The following is a 16730-nucleotide window of genomic DNA, read 5'->3' as shown; positions in this document are numbered from 1 at the left end:
ATTTCTTGTCTACTGTTTGACGCGGTTCATATGGAGGCTACTATTGGATCCCGGCTTCCCCAGATTGGCGAAATATTGAAAATCGTGGGGCATCAAATTGCACCCACAGAAAGTTGATGTCATCGAATGAATTGCGATGTCGGCATGGAAACCCCCACATTCCCATCCTTCGTTTCTCAACGACAGCGAATATCCATCAATTTCATTCTGTGAGCATAATTGGTGGATTCTACTTAGGCTGCGGTCCATCTTGTTACGCACAAGTCGGCTCGTTTTTCAATAACTGTCAAAAGCAATACCGAAATTTGTGTTTTGCGTTGAGCACAGACTCAAAATTCCCCTCAATATCCGGCTATCCTCACGTCTGCGTGGTCATCCTCCAAAAGAGATTCTTTTTTCTGCTACGTAGGGACCAGGATTATTCTAACTACATCCCAATTCACTGTCATAATCATGGAAGGCACCAACGGACATGCCGTCCGGCCTAAAGTACTATGCCCCGAGAAACTGTCCGCTGATGGACTAGCACTGCTTCGTAAGACTCTTGACGTGGATGAAAAGAAAGGTCTCTCCCCAGAGCAACTCAAGGAGATCATCGGCGACTACGATGCGCTATTAGTCCGTTCAGAGACCAAAGTCACTGCAGACTTACTTAGTGCCGCCAAAAAGCTCAAGGTCGTTGCTCGTGCTGGCGTAGGTGTTGACAATGTCGATGTTCCCGCCGCCACTAAGCTTGGCATCATTGTCGTCAACAGTCCCAGTGGCAATATTCAAGCCGCTGCAGAACATACCATTGCCTTGCTGATGAGCATGGCCCGGAATATCCCTGATGGTTGTGCAAGTGTAAAGGATGGAAAATGGGAGAGAAGTCGTTTGGTGGGTGTAGAAGTCAAGGGAAAGACTCTAGGGATAATCGGTCTGGGAAAAGGTATGGTCCAAATATGAAAATCTGGCGTTAGAAAAACGGACACAGCACTGATATTTGCAGTTGGTCTGATCGTTGCACGAATGGCTCGGGGACTAGGAATGAAAGTCATTGCTTCGGATCCCTATGCTTCGCAAGCAGTGGCAGCTGCTGCCAACGTCGAGCTTATTGAGGGATTACCGAATCTACTCTCCCAGGTCGACTTCCTGACAATCCATACCCCTATGTTGGCATCGACCCGCGGCATGCTTTCGACAGCGGAGTTGAACCAGATGAAACGTGGCGCCCGCATCCTCAACGTAGCCCGAGGTGGTATCGTGGACGAGGAAGGCCTCCTGGTGGCTCTAGAATCCGGCCAAATAGCTGGCGCCGCTATCGATGTATTCACAAGCGAACCTCCAAACAAGGTCGCCGACTCAACTGCTGCTAAGCTGGTTGCGCATCCAAGATGTATCGCGACTCCTCACTTGGGAGCTTCAACGGTCGAAGCACAAGAAAATGTGTCCATCGACGTATGCGAACAGGTCCTTCAGATCTTGGCCGGCGATCTTCCTCGCAGCGCGGTCAATGCGCCAATCATACTCCCAGCGGAGTACAAGACACTCCAACCATTCGTCAAATTGGTCGAGAAGATGGGCTCATTATATATTCAGCATTTCGCCTCTCCCTCACAACCCACGCAGCGAAACCTGAATACCTTCGACCTGATATACGAGGGAGAGATCGCGCAGATGACGAGCACCAAACCCCTCTTCGCCGCACTAATCAAAGGCCTCACCTCGCCCATCTCCGACACGGAGGGCTTCAACGTCAACATCGTGAACGCCGAAATGGTCGCGCGAGAACGCGGCCTGTTCATCAACGAGCAGAAATCGCGCGATCCCATGACTCAAGCATACAACAGCATGGTGACGCTGATCGCACGCCCACCGAGCCGCGCCCCCTCTCTGAGCAGACACTCCTCCGAAGCCGTCGTGTCCACCTCGGCCGATGGCGCCGACAACAGAGAACTCAGCACCAAACAACACATCATCTCGGGCTACTGCAGCGACAACTCCCCCTTCATCTCACGCGTCGGCCAATTCGCAACTTCCTTCGTGCCAGAGGGCTCGCTGCTCATCTGCCACAACTACGACTCACCGGGCAAGATTGGCGTCGTCGGCAGTATTCTCGGCCGCGAGGGCGTCAACATCAATTTCATGAGCGTCGCCCCAGCCACCTTCTCCACCGTCTCGGCGAGCGCGAAGAAATTGGGCTTCGATGGATCCAAGGAAACGCCAACGAAACCGTCGAATGAGGCACTGATGATCCTTGGTGTGGATGGTGAGATTGGGGACGATGTGAAGAAGGAGCTGATTGCTGAGAAGGGTGTGGTGAATGTTAGTAGCGTTATTCTATGATATGGTCATTCATGTTTGATATTTGCTCGCCAGAGAGAGAGAGAGATTGCATTTATGCACTCAACCAAAAATGCCGGAAAAGAGGGGGATAAAATTATCTGGCGATGGGGTCATTTATTTGTGCGATAATTAAAAAAGGCAACAAACCACCAACATGATTTCAACAACAGGTGGTCTTTCATCTAGGAGACTGGGGATGCGGAACTTGAACGAAGATTGATAGAATAAAATATTGAAGTCAATCATAGATATTCTTCAAATCACACCAGAAGGTTAATGCCTGCTAGCTCCTGATATTCGATGAATTGACACTCAGAAACTGACCATGTGATAGCACTCAAATCCCTTCCGGCCACAGCCTTGCGATTGAAAACAATCCCACTTTTGTTCACACGCATTGGCCGCCCAACAGTTGAGATTGTCCTCCATCTGCCCTTTCCTACACTTCGTTATTTGATCACTTACAAGGAACAACCAAGCATACTCTGGTCACATTCGTTGAGGAGTAATTGGCTCAGCCGGATCTGGATCGAGTGCTGTATGTTCAAAGCAAGCACGCATCATCGTTCATTGCCTCCGAGTTCGATAAGGAGGCAATGCCTGCCCCGCTCATGGTTTTACAGCCTTGACCTCGTCTGTCGAAAGGGTCGTCCAGTCCAACAGCAGTGCGTCGATGTCTGCGACGTCGTCATGATGTTCATCATCGTCAGCATCATCAGCGCTACCGACAGAATCGGCATCATCCACATCAGGGAGATTCTCTTCGTCCGATTCTCCTCCTCTTCCTCCAGCTTGGTATCCCTCATCCCGCATTCCAGATGGTGACCGCGACCGATCTTCGAAGAATGAAATCCTAGATACCGGAGACTCCGGAGGTGAGTACCTTTGTTTGTTAGTGCCGGGTGCCGAAGGATAATAGTAAGCTTCGTACGAAACGCTTGAGTCATTTATGCTTGGATGGCCGTGAAGTGGCGGAATCCCAACGCCGGGACCAAAGGAGTCGCTGTTGGGGATGTAGGTCGCGGAGATGACTGGCCTTTCGTTCTGAGAAGGCGGAGGGAGTGGGGGTGGGGGGATATTGAAGTGTGACGGTCCTTGCATCTTCCAACCTTGTGTCGGAGGAGGTGGAGGGATTTTGATATATGACGGGCGTTGCCTACTCCGAGTATCACGCGTCGGAGGAGGAGACTTGTCTCGAAATCTTTCGGATAAATGTCCTTTAAGATCGCTTATGGTCTTACCTCCCTGCTGGTGCCATGACTGTGAATCTTGATTGGAAGCACCGATCGTTGACCACGGCGTTGGCTGTGATGCTGATCCTGTATGGGTGTATGAGGCATCTCCTCTCCTTGAATCTCTCTCACGCCGCTTACGCATGATGTCTGCAGCTGTCATGATGCGTGGCGATGAGACGGCGGCATACATTGAAGCCGAGGCTGCAGCAGGACCAATTGGCCCTTGGATCACTTCACTCGTATCAGTTAGGGGTGACTCCGATCTGCTACCTGCTGGATTAGCTGCGGAGAAGAATACATCATGTGGCTTGTGATCAGGGGGTTCTTGTCGATCCATGGAATCCAATCCCAGGCTATACTGTTTGTCGACAGGAAAGATTCTGAGCTCCTCCAGATCAATGGGAGCTGATGATGCAGCGGCAGTTTCTATGTCTGGCAAGAGTCGTGTATAGTCGTGTTGAGTGTTCGACGCCTCAGCCACCGTTGGAGGACCTCCAAGGCTTGCAAACAAGGCTGTTTTTAGGAAATTGTAGGATGGGTCTGGTGCACTGAATCGTGAAGCTCGACTAAGATTAATACCACTTGGACGGTGTTTTCGGTTCCTGGATTTCGTCAGTGATACCATTCATTGCGAATGGTAAAGGAAGAGTAGAAATTAGATTCTTACACTGTGAAACAATCCGCCATGAAATCAAGGCCTTCCACCGATGCCCTCGAAACGATGTCCTCTGGGATACATGGCGTCCTTTTCGAATCAATTCCGGTATTGGGATCCAGAGTTATTGCTCGACGACCTGAATACATTTCCAAAACTATGCAGCCGAGATGCCAGATGTCGTCTGCTGCACCGTGTCCTCCCACGGCGCCAGCGAGAAACTCGCCAGTCAGTACGGTTCCAGGGATAGTAAGCTTGCACACCCCTTTCAAGTCCAGGAGAATATTGCCAGCCTTAATTTCACCGTAGGAGTGATCTGACTGATGGAGGTAGCAAAGAGCAGCCAAGAGTTGTCGCGTTACAGATCTGATGACGGATTCTTCAAGTCTACCATAGGTTCTCAGACAGGTCTCTATGGTTCCTCCAGAGACGTATTCCAGGTGGAGACTGAGATAAGAATTGCCTTTGTCCCGGTGATATCCTAGAATCTCAACGAGGTTTCGATGCCTAAACCGCATGGCTGAAGCGAATTTGTCGATCAGGGAGCTCATTAACTCGGCCTTCCGAGACCCCTGTGGACTGGAATTAGTGTTCTCATCTTGTTCGGTCCGAATCTGCTTTATTACGATGACTCGTAATGGCTCAACTCTCAGACCAACGTGAACACTGCTATTTACGCCAGCACCAATGATCTGACCTCTGATTGGTGTTTCTGCCTGGTGCTTGGGATTTCTTTGTGCATCCAAGTCAGGAAAGAGCGTGCTCAAGTTTTTGAGTATCTGGTCCGGTGTTGCACGAACAGCCCACAACGAGCCACCAAATAAAGTTCCGTGTTCTGGCTGACTTTCAATCTTCCCAGCGCTAAATGTAGTCACATTTGGCATTTGTGAGCCCAGAGAGAGCGAAGGCTTGCTTGCAGATTGGCCGGCAGGGCCTCGCGCGGCAGTATTCCCTCGCTTTGCGGTAGGGGCAATCGTAAACAGACCATCGTCAGATTCTGTACCAGAACCCGACTCTGCATCAGCGGAGCGTGCGTGGTTCCGGGCGCCGTGCTTTTTGGGAGAACGTCTCGAACCCACGAACTTGACTGGCGGCATTGATTCGTGGCTTGTGGGGGTAAACGTTCCAGGGCGCGAGGTTGACGTCCTTCCCTCAAATACTATCGACGAGTTCGAGTCATCACCAAAAGCCTCGCCTTGAGTAGTGTCAGCTATACGGTCCTCAACAATGGCCTCTTCATGCCAACGACGAACGGCTGCTTCCGCATCGCGGACCAGCAGATTGCGAAGACGTCTGCCTTCTTCACGCGCTACTGCCTGGTTCCATACGACTCCTCTGCTGGTGCATACCCTGGCTAGCTCTGGGTAGACACGCTTTATGATCGCTACCATGTTGCCACGTCCAGTGGGTCCAACGGCAAGGTCCCAGAACTTCGATCCTTCCATTCTGAGATTCTCGAATGTTATCACCCATTCTTCGGAAAAGGAGTTCAACCTAAGCCAGGCGGCGACTTGTATCATTGACCACTGTGATGCAGGATTAGAATCTGCAAAGTGCCCAGAATATCTTCTTCCAGAGTCATGTTCACTATTCTCAACAGACTTGAAGACTTCTGATGATCCATGCAGTTTTCTCTCGAGAGATGGCGTTTCTGACCCACTGCTCGGCCTGGGAGATATAATCGAAGGATCCTGCGCTGGTGAAACACCATCGGCCGGTAGACGAACAGAATTTAGGGAGGGAATGGAAGTTGAAACTCCAGTTCGTGGCGGTGGGCAAGGTAAGAATTGCGACTGCGCAATCTTCGAATCAGGCTCTTTTGACATGGGCGGTGGCGGCGGGGGTGGCGGCGAAATCCATTGTTTTGTTGACATTTTGGAGAGATTGTCATTCATGTCCTTACCAGAAGTAAAACTCGACTTAGCTGAGCTGGAGTGGGAATTTCTGGAACGACCAGTTCTTGCATATTGAGGAACTTGTGAGTCAAGATTTGTCGAGATAATAGCCTTTTCGTATGTTGGAAGATCTGCTGTCACATCGTCAAATTGTGAACGATTGGAAAGAGAAGAATCTGGTACCATTTGAAGCTTTTTGAGAGGTATCAAAAAGAGGCTGATTCGAAGGCTTGTCTCGGATTGGAGTATCATCGCGCTCCAATTTCGAAAGCCAGTATTGGCTCTGACGAAGTGTTAATCGCCTGATTTTCAAGGAGAGGACTTGTGTTCAGAAATCTTCTCAGACCTACCACTTCAGAATGGAGCGATATCACTTTCATAAGCTTTCCATGCCCCAAGCGCTTTCTAATTGATGACCACTCGTCCCAATGTGCTCTCAAAACTCCTTGATGCATTCTGTAGCGAATACCATGATTGATTTGATATCGATTGGCATTTATTTCGCTCATAAGGTTCTCCACGAGTGTGCCGTGGTGCTGGAGCTCTCGCTCATGCGCAGTGGCGGTCGCTTTCTCAGAGCTGATTGAAGCTATAGACGGGGATTTCCCTCTGGTGCGAGTGGCCGGAAAGCTTCGACCTTGGATCGCTTTCTGCATCTGGTCGAATTTCTTACAACTGGCGTTGCGATCGTCCACCAGTATCTGTATTAGAGTTCGTTGCTCTTGAAGAATCGGCAACGCATCATGGCTGTTACGTTTTGGTTAGTTGCGCTGCGGTTGTATTTACGGGAAGAGCCCTCACTTTCGGAGTTGTTCAGCATAGATCAGTACATTCAACATGAGGACAAGGGAGCCCTTGAGTCGCTCGAGATTCGACTGGAGAAGTTCGATCTGGGGCTCGATGAACGGAAACTTTAGCCGTTCTTTCCATGCCGAGATATACTTGTTGCCTGATGTTCCAGGATTGTCGAGCGCTTCGTCCAATTCCGAGAAAATAGCTTTGCAATCAGCTACTAACCCTTTGGCTGTTTCTATCGCTTGATCAGAGCAAAGCCGCAACTTCTCGTCTTTCTTGAGCACGCTGGCCAGCTGCTGGAGCACGGCACCAGTTGCTGCAATGTCCTGTGAAACGCTTTTGATGCTTTTATCTGCACTTTTGATCTTTCTGGAGAAAGTAAACAGTTTGACAGACAGTTTGCCGCCGAGATCTGCGATTTGGAGAACCGCGGCGGCTATGCCCAGGATCTCGATACCTGACATGTCTTGCTGAAGCTTGCAGATTAGAACATCAGTGACGACTCTGATTTCATTACCAACAGAGTCCCAGATCCGGAGCCTGCGATAGTCAAATGCGTACAAACAGAGTGCATGAGATTCCACGAGTGATCAAGAGCGAGTGGATTTGTGCTCATGGAAGTATCCTCGACGTCGAAGGTAACAAGGAAGGAGCAGTGAATACCTCAGAGACTAAGGAGTAAGTAGCCGAGCCTCGTTGGGGCTGAGGGGGCTGAGCCATCAGAGCTCGTGCAGTGTTTGGAACCACCTACTAAATCGCCCCATGCGGTTGTACGCACTGGCAAGGGCGGATAAGGTCTATCGAATTGTCCACCGTCCTAAAGATTGGGACACTCAGACGGTTGAGATTTGTCTGTTGTGTGCATTCATAATCAACTTGCACTAGCCAAGAATAATGTTGCGATCAACATAGTACAATAAAAGAAGAGTAGAGATAAGAGACAAAGTAAAGAGGAATGTCGCTGTGCAAGCCTGGTGGCCCCTACATCAGTTAACTAAGATTAGTTTACCCGGTACCTAGTTAGTTAGTTTAGGTAGTGATTTAACTAACTAGTGCTCGGCCTGTTCGGGAGCTACCTAGGTAGTTAAACGTCTATTTACATGTTTAACCTCGGCAATTCCTTAGCCTTCGCGAGCTACCTACTTCACTAACTAGTTACTATCTTCACTCACTGAAAGTCACCTATATATATTAACATAACAAACTTTCTATTGCCAAACGCCCTAAAGTCTGGAAATCAAAGAATTCTCCAGACTGGAAAGGCATGCTGGCCGAGTTTGGTATCCCGATCTTCTCCAAGGTCGGGCATTCAATTCGGCTGGTGGGTGAAAAAATGCTCGCAAGAGGATTTTCTATCACTCCTTCCTACTATGCCCGCCAAATTCGTCAAGGACTGATCCTTTCTAAGGCACTGGAGAGGGCAGGTAGGAGCGATAGTTTTTCTTGATGTTGATTTCGCAGGTTGTATCCGATGACAATGTTGAAAGGTGATGAAAATCCAAATTTTAGTGAAGAGACAACAGTAGTCTTCATTCGTGGTTACTCCTGAAATATTCTGATATCTGCCCGGAGTTTTAGGCATACTAATAATCATGATGTTACTTTTTGGCTTTTACGCCCACACCATGCATCAAGTCAAAAATGCGATGTAGGAAGGACATAGCAGGGAGAATCAAAGGCCATGCCCTTCGCTCGCTGTTGAAGGGTTATAAGTGCCGCAGTTTCGAGCCATACGAATCAAAATTTCTGATACACTCTCAGAACGTCTCTGATCTTGGTGATAGGTGTGCGATCAGCTCCGACGACCTATCTATGGCCAAGTCGGCGGTCGGCCTCTTTCCGAGAACAATAAGCTGTTGCAACCGTTCCGCGGCACTCCTAGGCTTATCCTCGAGACTGTTCTCTGTCGTGAAACTCTCATTTGCTACCTTGTCGGTCGCCAAGGTGTAAAGTTGCTGCATACCCCAGAGCTTCAGAATGTTTCGCTCGTACTCCCTCATATCGTCTTCCATGAGAGACACATTCAACTTTCGATTCACCCATTGAACGGCTGTTGGTCTACCTGGAGGTCCAGGTAATGGCAGGAACTCTTGATCTGCGACCTGGTGCACGACTGGGCTGTCCGGTTCTGTGGCAACGCCTATCATGGTGAAGTCGACCAAGCCTGCCTTGTCGTAATCATCGACTTGCTCTGACATTCGTTCCCGAGCTGACCAGTGAATAGACTCGTAGGTGTTCCGCAGTCGATGGTCCGTGAACTCACGAGTTCTAGGATTGACTGATGTAAAGGTACCAGGGACCCGAAAATATGAACCTCCAAATAAGAACAAAAGGCTCATGGAATTATGAATCCTCCCTGTTACTCAATTAGTAGGCTTTTGGCAAGGGACAAGTACCTGGCATGACTTACCTAAAATGCCAGGTGAAGTCCCTGATACTCTCATGAATTGGCCGACCGCCAATGGATCGAACTCCAAAAGATCATCCAATTGGCTCAACATCCAAGCAAGAGGTAGCCGAGCGGCAGCATCGTCCTTCAAGCCCCCACCGACGTCTGAATGCGACCCGGGAAACCAGCACTGTCGTAGCACACGAGGAAACTCTTGACCATCCGGCTTCTCCCAAAGTGTAGGTTTGAACTGCCTACGTCGTTCGTCCAATGCGAGTGCCTGAAAAGCATACTCTACATTCGGGAGGACTTTCGTGTTGACGAAAGCCAGTTTCCTCCCGACCGGCTGAGGAAGGAAGAACGGCCTTGGAAGGCCCAAGGACCCAACGGTATCCCAGACACCACATACTTTGATGGGAATGTTCGGGCGTGTCATCTCTTTGGCCAGTAGATTCCGGAGGTACGACTTGACCTCCTGATCATCATCGAGTGAGCCCTTGATCTTTTCTGTTTCATTCTGTCTCTCCCACTGCTCGAAAATGGCACCGAGTTGCATTAGCCCACGATGGGTCAGCAGTCCCATAGTGAAGATAAGATGTGCGATACTTCGGGCAGTGAAAGCACCTCTTGAAAATCCAAAAAGGAATATTTCGTCTCCATGCTGGTAGTTCAGACATATGAACTGATACGCTTGCATGATATTCTCCCGCACACCTGACAGAAGTCTTAGTCACTTCATTGATGAGGACAGTGGGAAAATTCTCCTACCTCTACCCGTCGCACCTTCAATTGCATTCTCTAACTTGCCAAAAAGCCATCCTCCAACAGAGCCAATTCCACGTTGATAGTAAACAATTTGCTTGATCAAGACATCCTTGCCATTTTGTTGTACTGCAGCCTCATTGTCGATGCATCGTGCAAGTTTCGCGACATTCGTAGGTATCTGACCGGTTCCATCGGCATTGTTCCAGGTCCCATCACAACAAACGATGATTCTCTTGTGAGGCATGATGGGGTGGGATACTGGCTATTACGGGCACCCGCTGAGAATAAATATTTTACATTTTCTTAGGAAAGTAGGAAGTGGACTGATTGCCTGCATAAGCCATTAATACCACGGTGGAATCCATACCGGGGGCCAGCAGCCTCAGCCCTGTCATCCATCGAAATTAGGCGGCCAAGGCAATGTTCCGGCCTCCATGGCAAGGCGTTGGAGCCTGGTGGGTTGACAGCAGAGCCTCAATGCAAGTGGCAAACACGAATGGGATATGCCAGGCAACACCTGAAGCTGTAACACTCGAGGAAAAAAGAAATGATGGTCACACGCGGTGCTAAATGTGTGTGACAGTAAGATAAAGGATGGGTTACTTTAAATGCGCCCAATGTCAACAAATGCAGCCAAATTCCGGGTTGCCTATGCCCTTCCCCCTTTTCAGCCCTCGACCCCCTTACCCCACCAATGCTTACTGCCGATCCTTTCACTGTGGTCACAGTCGTTGATGTAACTAATTAACGAGCTACTTACACCTCAGCATGTGCTCTCCCAGAAAGCAAGTTTCTCGGATGGCGGCATTCTACAACCTCTTCATAACGTAGAGGCCTACAAACCCTACACATAAGTTTCCATGGAGAAGACGCATATCTAATCATATCGCTCATTGTGCTTGATGTTGACCGATCAAGCATGGCTAGACCTAAGCTAACTCCGCATCCCGAGCCCCCCGCCAGGGGATGTATCCAACGAAATATAGACCTCAGCGAGATTTGTCATCACGGCTGACCCTCTGGGCATTCGGTCGCGATCATCAGCGTACATATCGACATCATCGCAATTAACAACCATCTCGAGAGTTTCTTCGACCGACTATTAATCTACGGAAGCCCAATTCACTAGAACAACCCAACCGCCCTTCAAATAGTGCCGATTAAATAAATCCATTTACTACTTACCTTGATAACCACAACAACCATTCAACATGCCGACCGCAACCGCCAAGATCAATGGACAAGTCATCGCCTCGACATCCACGTATGAAACCGTCGAAGGAAACGTCTACTTCCCACCTGATTCGGTGAAGAAGGACGATTTTTCCGATTCCAAGACACATACACACTGCCCGTGGAAAGGTGATGCCAGCTACTATAACATCACCGTGGGCGGAAATGAAGTCAAGGACGTCGCGTGGTATTACCCTAAACCCTTCGAGAAGGCATCGCATATCAAGGACTATGTTGCTTTTTGTAAGTATTGCGGTAATGTTCGCTATGTAACAAAAGTTGTTGAGGCTTATCGTTTCGATAGATAAAACCAAGGTCGATGTTTCCGTCGCTTGAGCCCCGAGGCTTCAGCCGATTGTGGAGTATGGGGGACGAGGCTGAGCATTGGTATGGCATGGGATGGATGCCCGTGCTACCTAAGTAAAATAGTACCGTGCTTGTGAAGAGCCTTCTAGACTCTCAATGTAAGGAATGGCATTTGATAACAAATTGCGATCCTCCCTGATCTCTTATGGGAGAATTCCAATCGTCCGAGAGTACGTTATGTTTGAGAGGACTGATATCTCCATCACTCCTCCCTTCTCAAAACCTCCGTTACTCACATGGCAGCGCGCTAAGAATCACCTGAAGAAGAAGTCGTAAACTCCAAATGCTTGTTGGGGAAGTTTTTTGTCTCTCTCTGGTCCCTTTCGACCGTTTTCTCCGCAGATCAAACCTTGTGGGATTTAACCTTCAACAAGGCTGGTATGCAATGTCGTCAGGGAATCCTTTATGTCACTCGACCTATTTCGATGGGGTGGCTTTGCATATATATAGTCTTAATCGACCACCACTCTTCGTGTTGAAGGTCTTTCTCCGAGCCCTCTCCCTGTTGACACAGCACATTCTCAAAAGAAAGCCAGAATGGACGACTTTGTGCATAACACGCTGATAACATCACCATACAACCTCACTTACAGCTACTATGTCTCGCCCGACTTCAACACCAAGATCAACAGTGATCCTGACCTCCCCATTCTCATGCTGGTCCACGGATTTCCCGACCACGCATACATGTGGGCAGGCGCCGTCCCTCATCTCTCCAGTCTCGGTTACCCGATGATCCTCCCGGACCTCCTGGGGTTCGGGGGCTCATCCAAACCCACTAAGCCATCACTCTACAACTACCGCCAACAAGCTGACTCACTCTCCCAGATCCTCGACCAAGAAGGCGTGACAGGAAAACGCGTCATCCCGATCGGCCACGACTGGGGCAGCGCGACCTCACAACGCTTCTATCTCTACCACCGGGACCGCTGCATGGGGTTGTGCCTCCTGAGCCTGGCATATCAAATCCCCACTTCGTCGCGTTTTTCCCTGTCTACCGCAAACGAAGAGACCACTAAGCGCTTCGGCTATCCACAGTGGGAGTACTGGGAGTTCTTCACGGCGCCGGACGCGCCAGAAGTGATGCGCCTCAACCTCGAACGCTTCTGGGAGGTCAACAACGGGCTGTATTCCTCGCCGTTGCCGGAGGAAAAGGGCCGTGATATCTGGATGCGCGAAATGTTCTGTACTAAAGACGCTATGCGTGAGTATATCACTAGAACTGGAAAGTATGCCGGCGGGTACACGGTGCCACTGAAGAATTATCCCGACGGCGAGAAATTGAAGCAGGATTTCATAAAGAGAATGTCGCGCGACGGGTTCGAGGGGCCGGTGTGCTATTATCTCAGCTTGGCGAATAATACGATGATTGAGGATGAGAAGTTGTTATGTGAGAAAGATGAAAACGGTAGGGACAAGAGGGTCAGTCATTGATGTGCCATTCTTATACATCGGGCAGACGGGGGACTGGGTGTGCCGAACAGACTTGATGGTGGATGCCAAGGAGCAGAGTTTAGTGAAAGATCTCGAGGAGAAGGTTATCGATGCGGGCCATTGGTGCCTTTATGAGAAGCCTACTGTCGTGGCGGAAGCCGTTGGGGAGTGGTTGGCCAGGCGATTTCCTGCTAAGCATTGAGGGATGGGCGGCACGTGTCGATGGAATCGACGCATGCGAGGTTGTTGAATAGTTAGGAGTGCAACCAATTCCCATAGATGGCAGAAAACCAAGTGCTTATTCCCAATATTTATGATGTGGGAGAAGACACGAATCTGTTAGTGGATGGCTCTTCGTCAAATTTGCCAGATGTCCTATGTTTCGTCGTACGTGTGGTTGCAGAATCAACCAGGTGGAATCTCGCCTGGCATATTGGGGCAACCGTGTGCTCCGAGAATGTTGTTAAATGGCGTAGTATGCTCGTATGAACATTGCTTCGAGTAGTTTCTCACGTCGGTTGTGTGCGATCTAAAATTCCCCTCATTTTGAAGGCATTGCTCGCATAGAAACTCGACAGAAAATTCCGAGGACTCAACAATCTTGATGATTGACAATTCTCTCATGGTGTTTCTGCCAAAATGCCACGGGTCATGCTCAATGCGCGGAATTTGGTAACCGGAACGGACTTGAGTCCTCCATCTCCTTCCATAACTTGAAGCCATCCTCATCGTTGGTGCTCTCAAACCAAAGGAACATTCCTAATCGCTCCTTCATAGCAGACCATGTAACGAGGTTGAGCCTCTTTGTCAGGCGATCAAGTGTCGTTAAATACCATTCGCGGTACTGGGAGCCTGTGGAAGCTATGGCGCCCAACACGGTTACCCAGAGGATGAGCTCTGGTGCTTCGATCCAACGGGATTGGACGGAAGCCTGTGATAATTGCGCCTGGACTTCCTTGGCGAGCCGATGAAATGGTGCAGCTTCAGAAGGAATGGGGAACACAACCAGTACACTATATATGAGTGTACCTAATCGACATAGCCGATGCATGGGATGCTCCTCTTCCATTTCGAGAATTGTTGGTGATAACAGCATTAGACTATGTTGAACGAAGTTTCGCTCGTCTCCGAGTCGGAGAGTCGCCTGTGCCTCGGGTCTTTTCTGCTCATAATCATCGATGGCGAAAGTGTATTGAATGATCCAGCGCAGGACTATCAGAAGCTTCGATACTTCTGCTCGACCTAGCATTTCTGGTAAGACCCGAAAACCCCTGCCTAGACCAACGAGAGGGTGATCTTGTCGAGAAGCCGCTGTAAGTCGTCCGATCACATCGTCATGCATTGCAACAAAGGGTAGTAGTGGTTTCTCGAGTCTCTGGGTGGCCAGAATAATGTCGCCACTAATAATAATGTAAGTGTTATTCCTTTTGAACGATCTCATTCATGCTCACCATGAAATGGCCTGGGCCAATCCAGGCAACCCGATCTTTCTGACACCGCCACGCAATGTAAGCATCTTAGCTAGGCCTCTCAGATGTACATCGACTGTTTCTAGCCGCCCTCCATATACATGTAGTAGCTGGAGGGTTTTTAAGGGCCCTTGATTTGGTACTTCTGTTGATGTCTGTGGTCGAGTCGCTCCATGATACGCTAGGGCATATACTGATAATATGTTTTCGTCCGTGCAACTTGTGTTGTTGTCTAGGAATTTCTGGTGCACACCGCGGATTGTCTCAGTGTAGCATTGTACGTGTTCTCGAGACTCCGACCTCGCTGATATGAATGCGCTGTTCCTTGTGAGTTGACAAAATATCGAGGCATGAAAGAGAGCGCGGTCGCTAAACGTGGTATTGAGCCATCGTTCAGATAATGCACTTATAGGTTTTCCTCGCTCTGGTGGGAATACCGATGCTAAAAATCCATTGACTACATTTCGTAAGCCTCAACTATCCTAGCATTGCTTAAACGCAGAAACTCACTCTGATAAAGAATAGGACTAATAAACTCCTTGGGTAGATCGGACGGGTACATCTCGAAGGGGTCATAATGCCCTGAAACGATCAAGCTCAACAGGTCTCTGGTAGTCTCTGCAGGGACATCACTCTCAATGGGTGATTCTGTGTCTTCTTGGGAAACCCGGTCCTCCTCATTCTTTGGTGGAGACTGATCACTCTCTGTGGACGATGATATATCATCGTTTGTTTGACTTATCGGCGCAATAGCTCTGCCTAATGGCTTTTTGGGTTCATGATTTGGGGTGCGCTTCCGTGTAGAACTCCTGCTCGTTGAACCATTACTGGATTTCTTGACACGCCGCCAATGGAAGTTCGAGGCATTAGAACGGACGAGGATTTTATTCTGAGATCGCTCTGCATCGGTGGTAGGATTCGCATCGACGAATTGAAAGGTCTTGGGAGTCGCGCGTGTCGCAGCGACTCCGGCGCTCTGTTCCAGGCGACTCGTTACGGCTTTCGCCTTGTGCATATCCTGTGTCTCGTAGACATAATATCCTGCAACGTTTGAATTCAAATGTACAGGGGTGGAGGCTCTGATGGTCTCGTTGCTAAAGATGATCCAGTGCAGTTTCGTGAATGATATGTTGCTGTGGGGTGCGAAGGTAGCGTCGTAGGTAGATAGTCTACCTACGAGCTAAGCAAAACAGGAGTTGCGGGCAGTCACAGGGTTCGCTTGAGGTCTCAGAGACCGGATGGAGTTTCGTCCACCTCGGCCCCTCGAGGCTCCACGCAACAACGGCGATCACGATTCGGTAAGCCGCCTGGGGAAGACACCTAGGGTTTCTGCAATTGATGGCATAATTCCTACCCACCCAGTAGGTTGCTGCTGATGACATAATCAAATTGCTCTGTTCGCAGAAATCCGTTCAAGAGAATGTTTGGTCTTTTGGGGGTTGCATTGTATGCAGGAGGAAATATCGAGTTTTTTGGGCTAAAGGAGTGTGGTATATTAGTTGTTGTAGAGACTATTAGTTGTATATAGTAAATATGTTCAAATCTATCAAAACGCCACGCTTATGCTTTTTCAACCCGTAATCCTTTCGCTATGCTGTCTTGCTGTATGATCGGTTGCTGCCCAGCAGCATCGCCGCAAAGTATTCTATTGCTTTAAGAATGCCCTTTACCAATGATTGACTGTAACGGTGGCAGTTGGGACAACAAATTGATATGTTGGCATGTCCAAGTAATGGCCGTTTGACCAAGGTGGGAGGGCAGTCACTGTTACAGTGATGGTTGCTGGAGGGGCACAACCCGTGGATGTTGAGGTTGGTGGTGCGTTGCACTCTCCGTTCAAGGCGGTGCCGTAGCCGCACCAGTGACTAACTGGGGAGGTTGTAGCTTTAGTAGTAGTCGACGTGGAAGCTTTAGTAGTAGTCGAAGTGGAAGCTTTAGTAGTCGATGCGCTGGTAGGCTTGGTGCTAGCTGTTGCGCTGGTAGTGGTAGTAGTCGCGGAGTTGCATTTTCCATCCAAAGCAGTACCAAACCCACAGTAATGCGAGACCGGTGTGCTTGTTGTCGATGCGCTGGTAGTGGTAGTGGCTGAATTGCATTTTCCATCCAAGGCAGTACCGAAACCACAATAGTGTGACACCGGCGTACTGGTTGTCGATGCGCTGGTGGTGG

At 49.3% G+C, this 16730-nt stretch overlaps 7 protein-coding genes across 7 annotated transcripts; 3 read left to right on the top strand and 4 right to left on the bottom strand.

The window, feature by feature from the left end:
* Positions 1–453: 453 nt before the first annotated feature.
* On the top strand, positions 454–2325 carry LTR84_003943 (uncharacterized protein; the record flags this gene model as incomplete). The annotated part of the gene is made up of 2 exons (XM_064847523.1): positions 454–928; positions 989–2325. The coding sequence occupies 2 exons, from the start codon at positions 454–456 to the stop codon at positions 2323–2325; spliced, it is 1812 nt and encodes a 603-aa protein (XP_064704635.1).
* Positions 2326–2934: 609 nt separating this feature from the next.
* On the bottom strand, positions 2935–6296 carry LTR84_003942 (uncharacterized protein; the record flags this gene model as incomplete). Its single annotated transcript, XM_064847522.1, has 2 exons — positions 2935–4162; positions 4228–6296. The coding sequence occupies 2 exons, from the start codon at positions 6294–6296 to the stop codon at positions 2935–2937; spliced, it is 3297 nt and encodes a 1098-aa protein (XP_064704634.1).
* Positions 6297–6907: 611 nt separating this feature from the next.
* Positions 6908–7369, bottom strand: LTR84_003941 (uncharacterized protein; the record flags this gene model as incomplete). Its single annotated transcript, XM_064847521.1, has 1 exon — positions 6908–7369. The coding sequence occupies one exon, from the start codon at positions 7367–7369 to the stop codon at positions 6908–6910; it is 462 nt and encodes a 153-aa protein (XP_064704633.1).
* A 1293-nt stretch (positions 7370–8662) lies between these two features.
* LTR84_003940 (uncharacterized protein) lies at positions 8663–10303 on the bottom strand (the record flags this gene model as incomplete). Its single annotated transcript, XM_064847520.1, has 3 exons — positions 8663–9261; positions 9316–10008; positions 10063–10303. 3 exons carry the CDS (start codon positions 10301–10303, stop codon positions 8663–8665), a joined length of 1533 nt encoding a protein of 510 aa, XP_064704632.1.
* A 967-nt stretch (positions 10304–11270) lies between these two features.
* On the top strand, positions 11271–11628 carry LTR84_003939 (uncharacterized protein; the record flags this gene model as incomplete). Its single annotated transcript, XM_064847519.1, has 2 exons — positions 11271–11535; positions 11597–11628. The coding sequence occupies 2 exons, from the start codon at positions 11271–11273 to the stop codon at positions 11626–11628; spliced, it is 297 nt and encodes a 98-aa protein (XP_064704631.1).
* Positions 11629–12043: 415 nt separating this feature from the next.
* Positions 12044–13092, top strand: LTR84_003938 (uncharacterized protein; the record flags this gene model as incomplete). The annotated part of the gene is made up of 2 exons (XM_064847518.1): positions 12044–12048; positions 12252–13092. The coding sequence occupies 2 exons, from the start codon at positions 12044–12046 to the stop codon at positions 13090–13092; spliced, it is 846 nt and encodes a 281-aa protein (XP_064704630.1).
* Positions 13093–13747: 655 nt separating this feature from the next.
* Positions 13748–15576, bottom strand: LTR84_003937 (uncharacterized protein; the record flags this gene model as incomplete). Its single annotated transcript, XM_064847517.1, has 3 exons — positions 13748–14492; positions 14544–15018; positions 15072–15576. 3 exons carry the CDS (start codon positions 15574–15576, stop codon positions 13748–13750), a joined length of 1725 nt encoding a protein of 574 aa, XP_064704629.1.
* Positions 15577–16730: the final 1154 nt, after the last annotated feature.

The sequence above is a fragment of the Exophiala bonariae genome, assembly GCF_035927105.1.
Source record: "Exophiala bonariae strain CCFEE 5792 chromosome Unknown scaffold_18, whole genome shotgun sequence".
Lineage (NCBI taxonomy): Eukaryota > Fungi > Ascomycota > Eurotiomycetes > Chaetothyriales > Herpotrichiellaceae > Exophiala > Exophiala bonariae.
The sequence above is the reverse complement of the archived record's forward strand: the minus strand, read 5'-3'. Positions and strand labels throughout refer to the sequence as shown.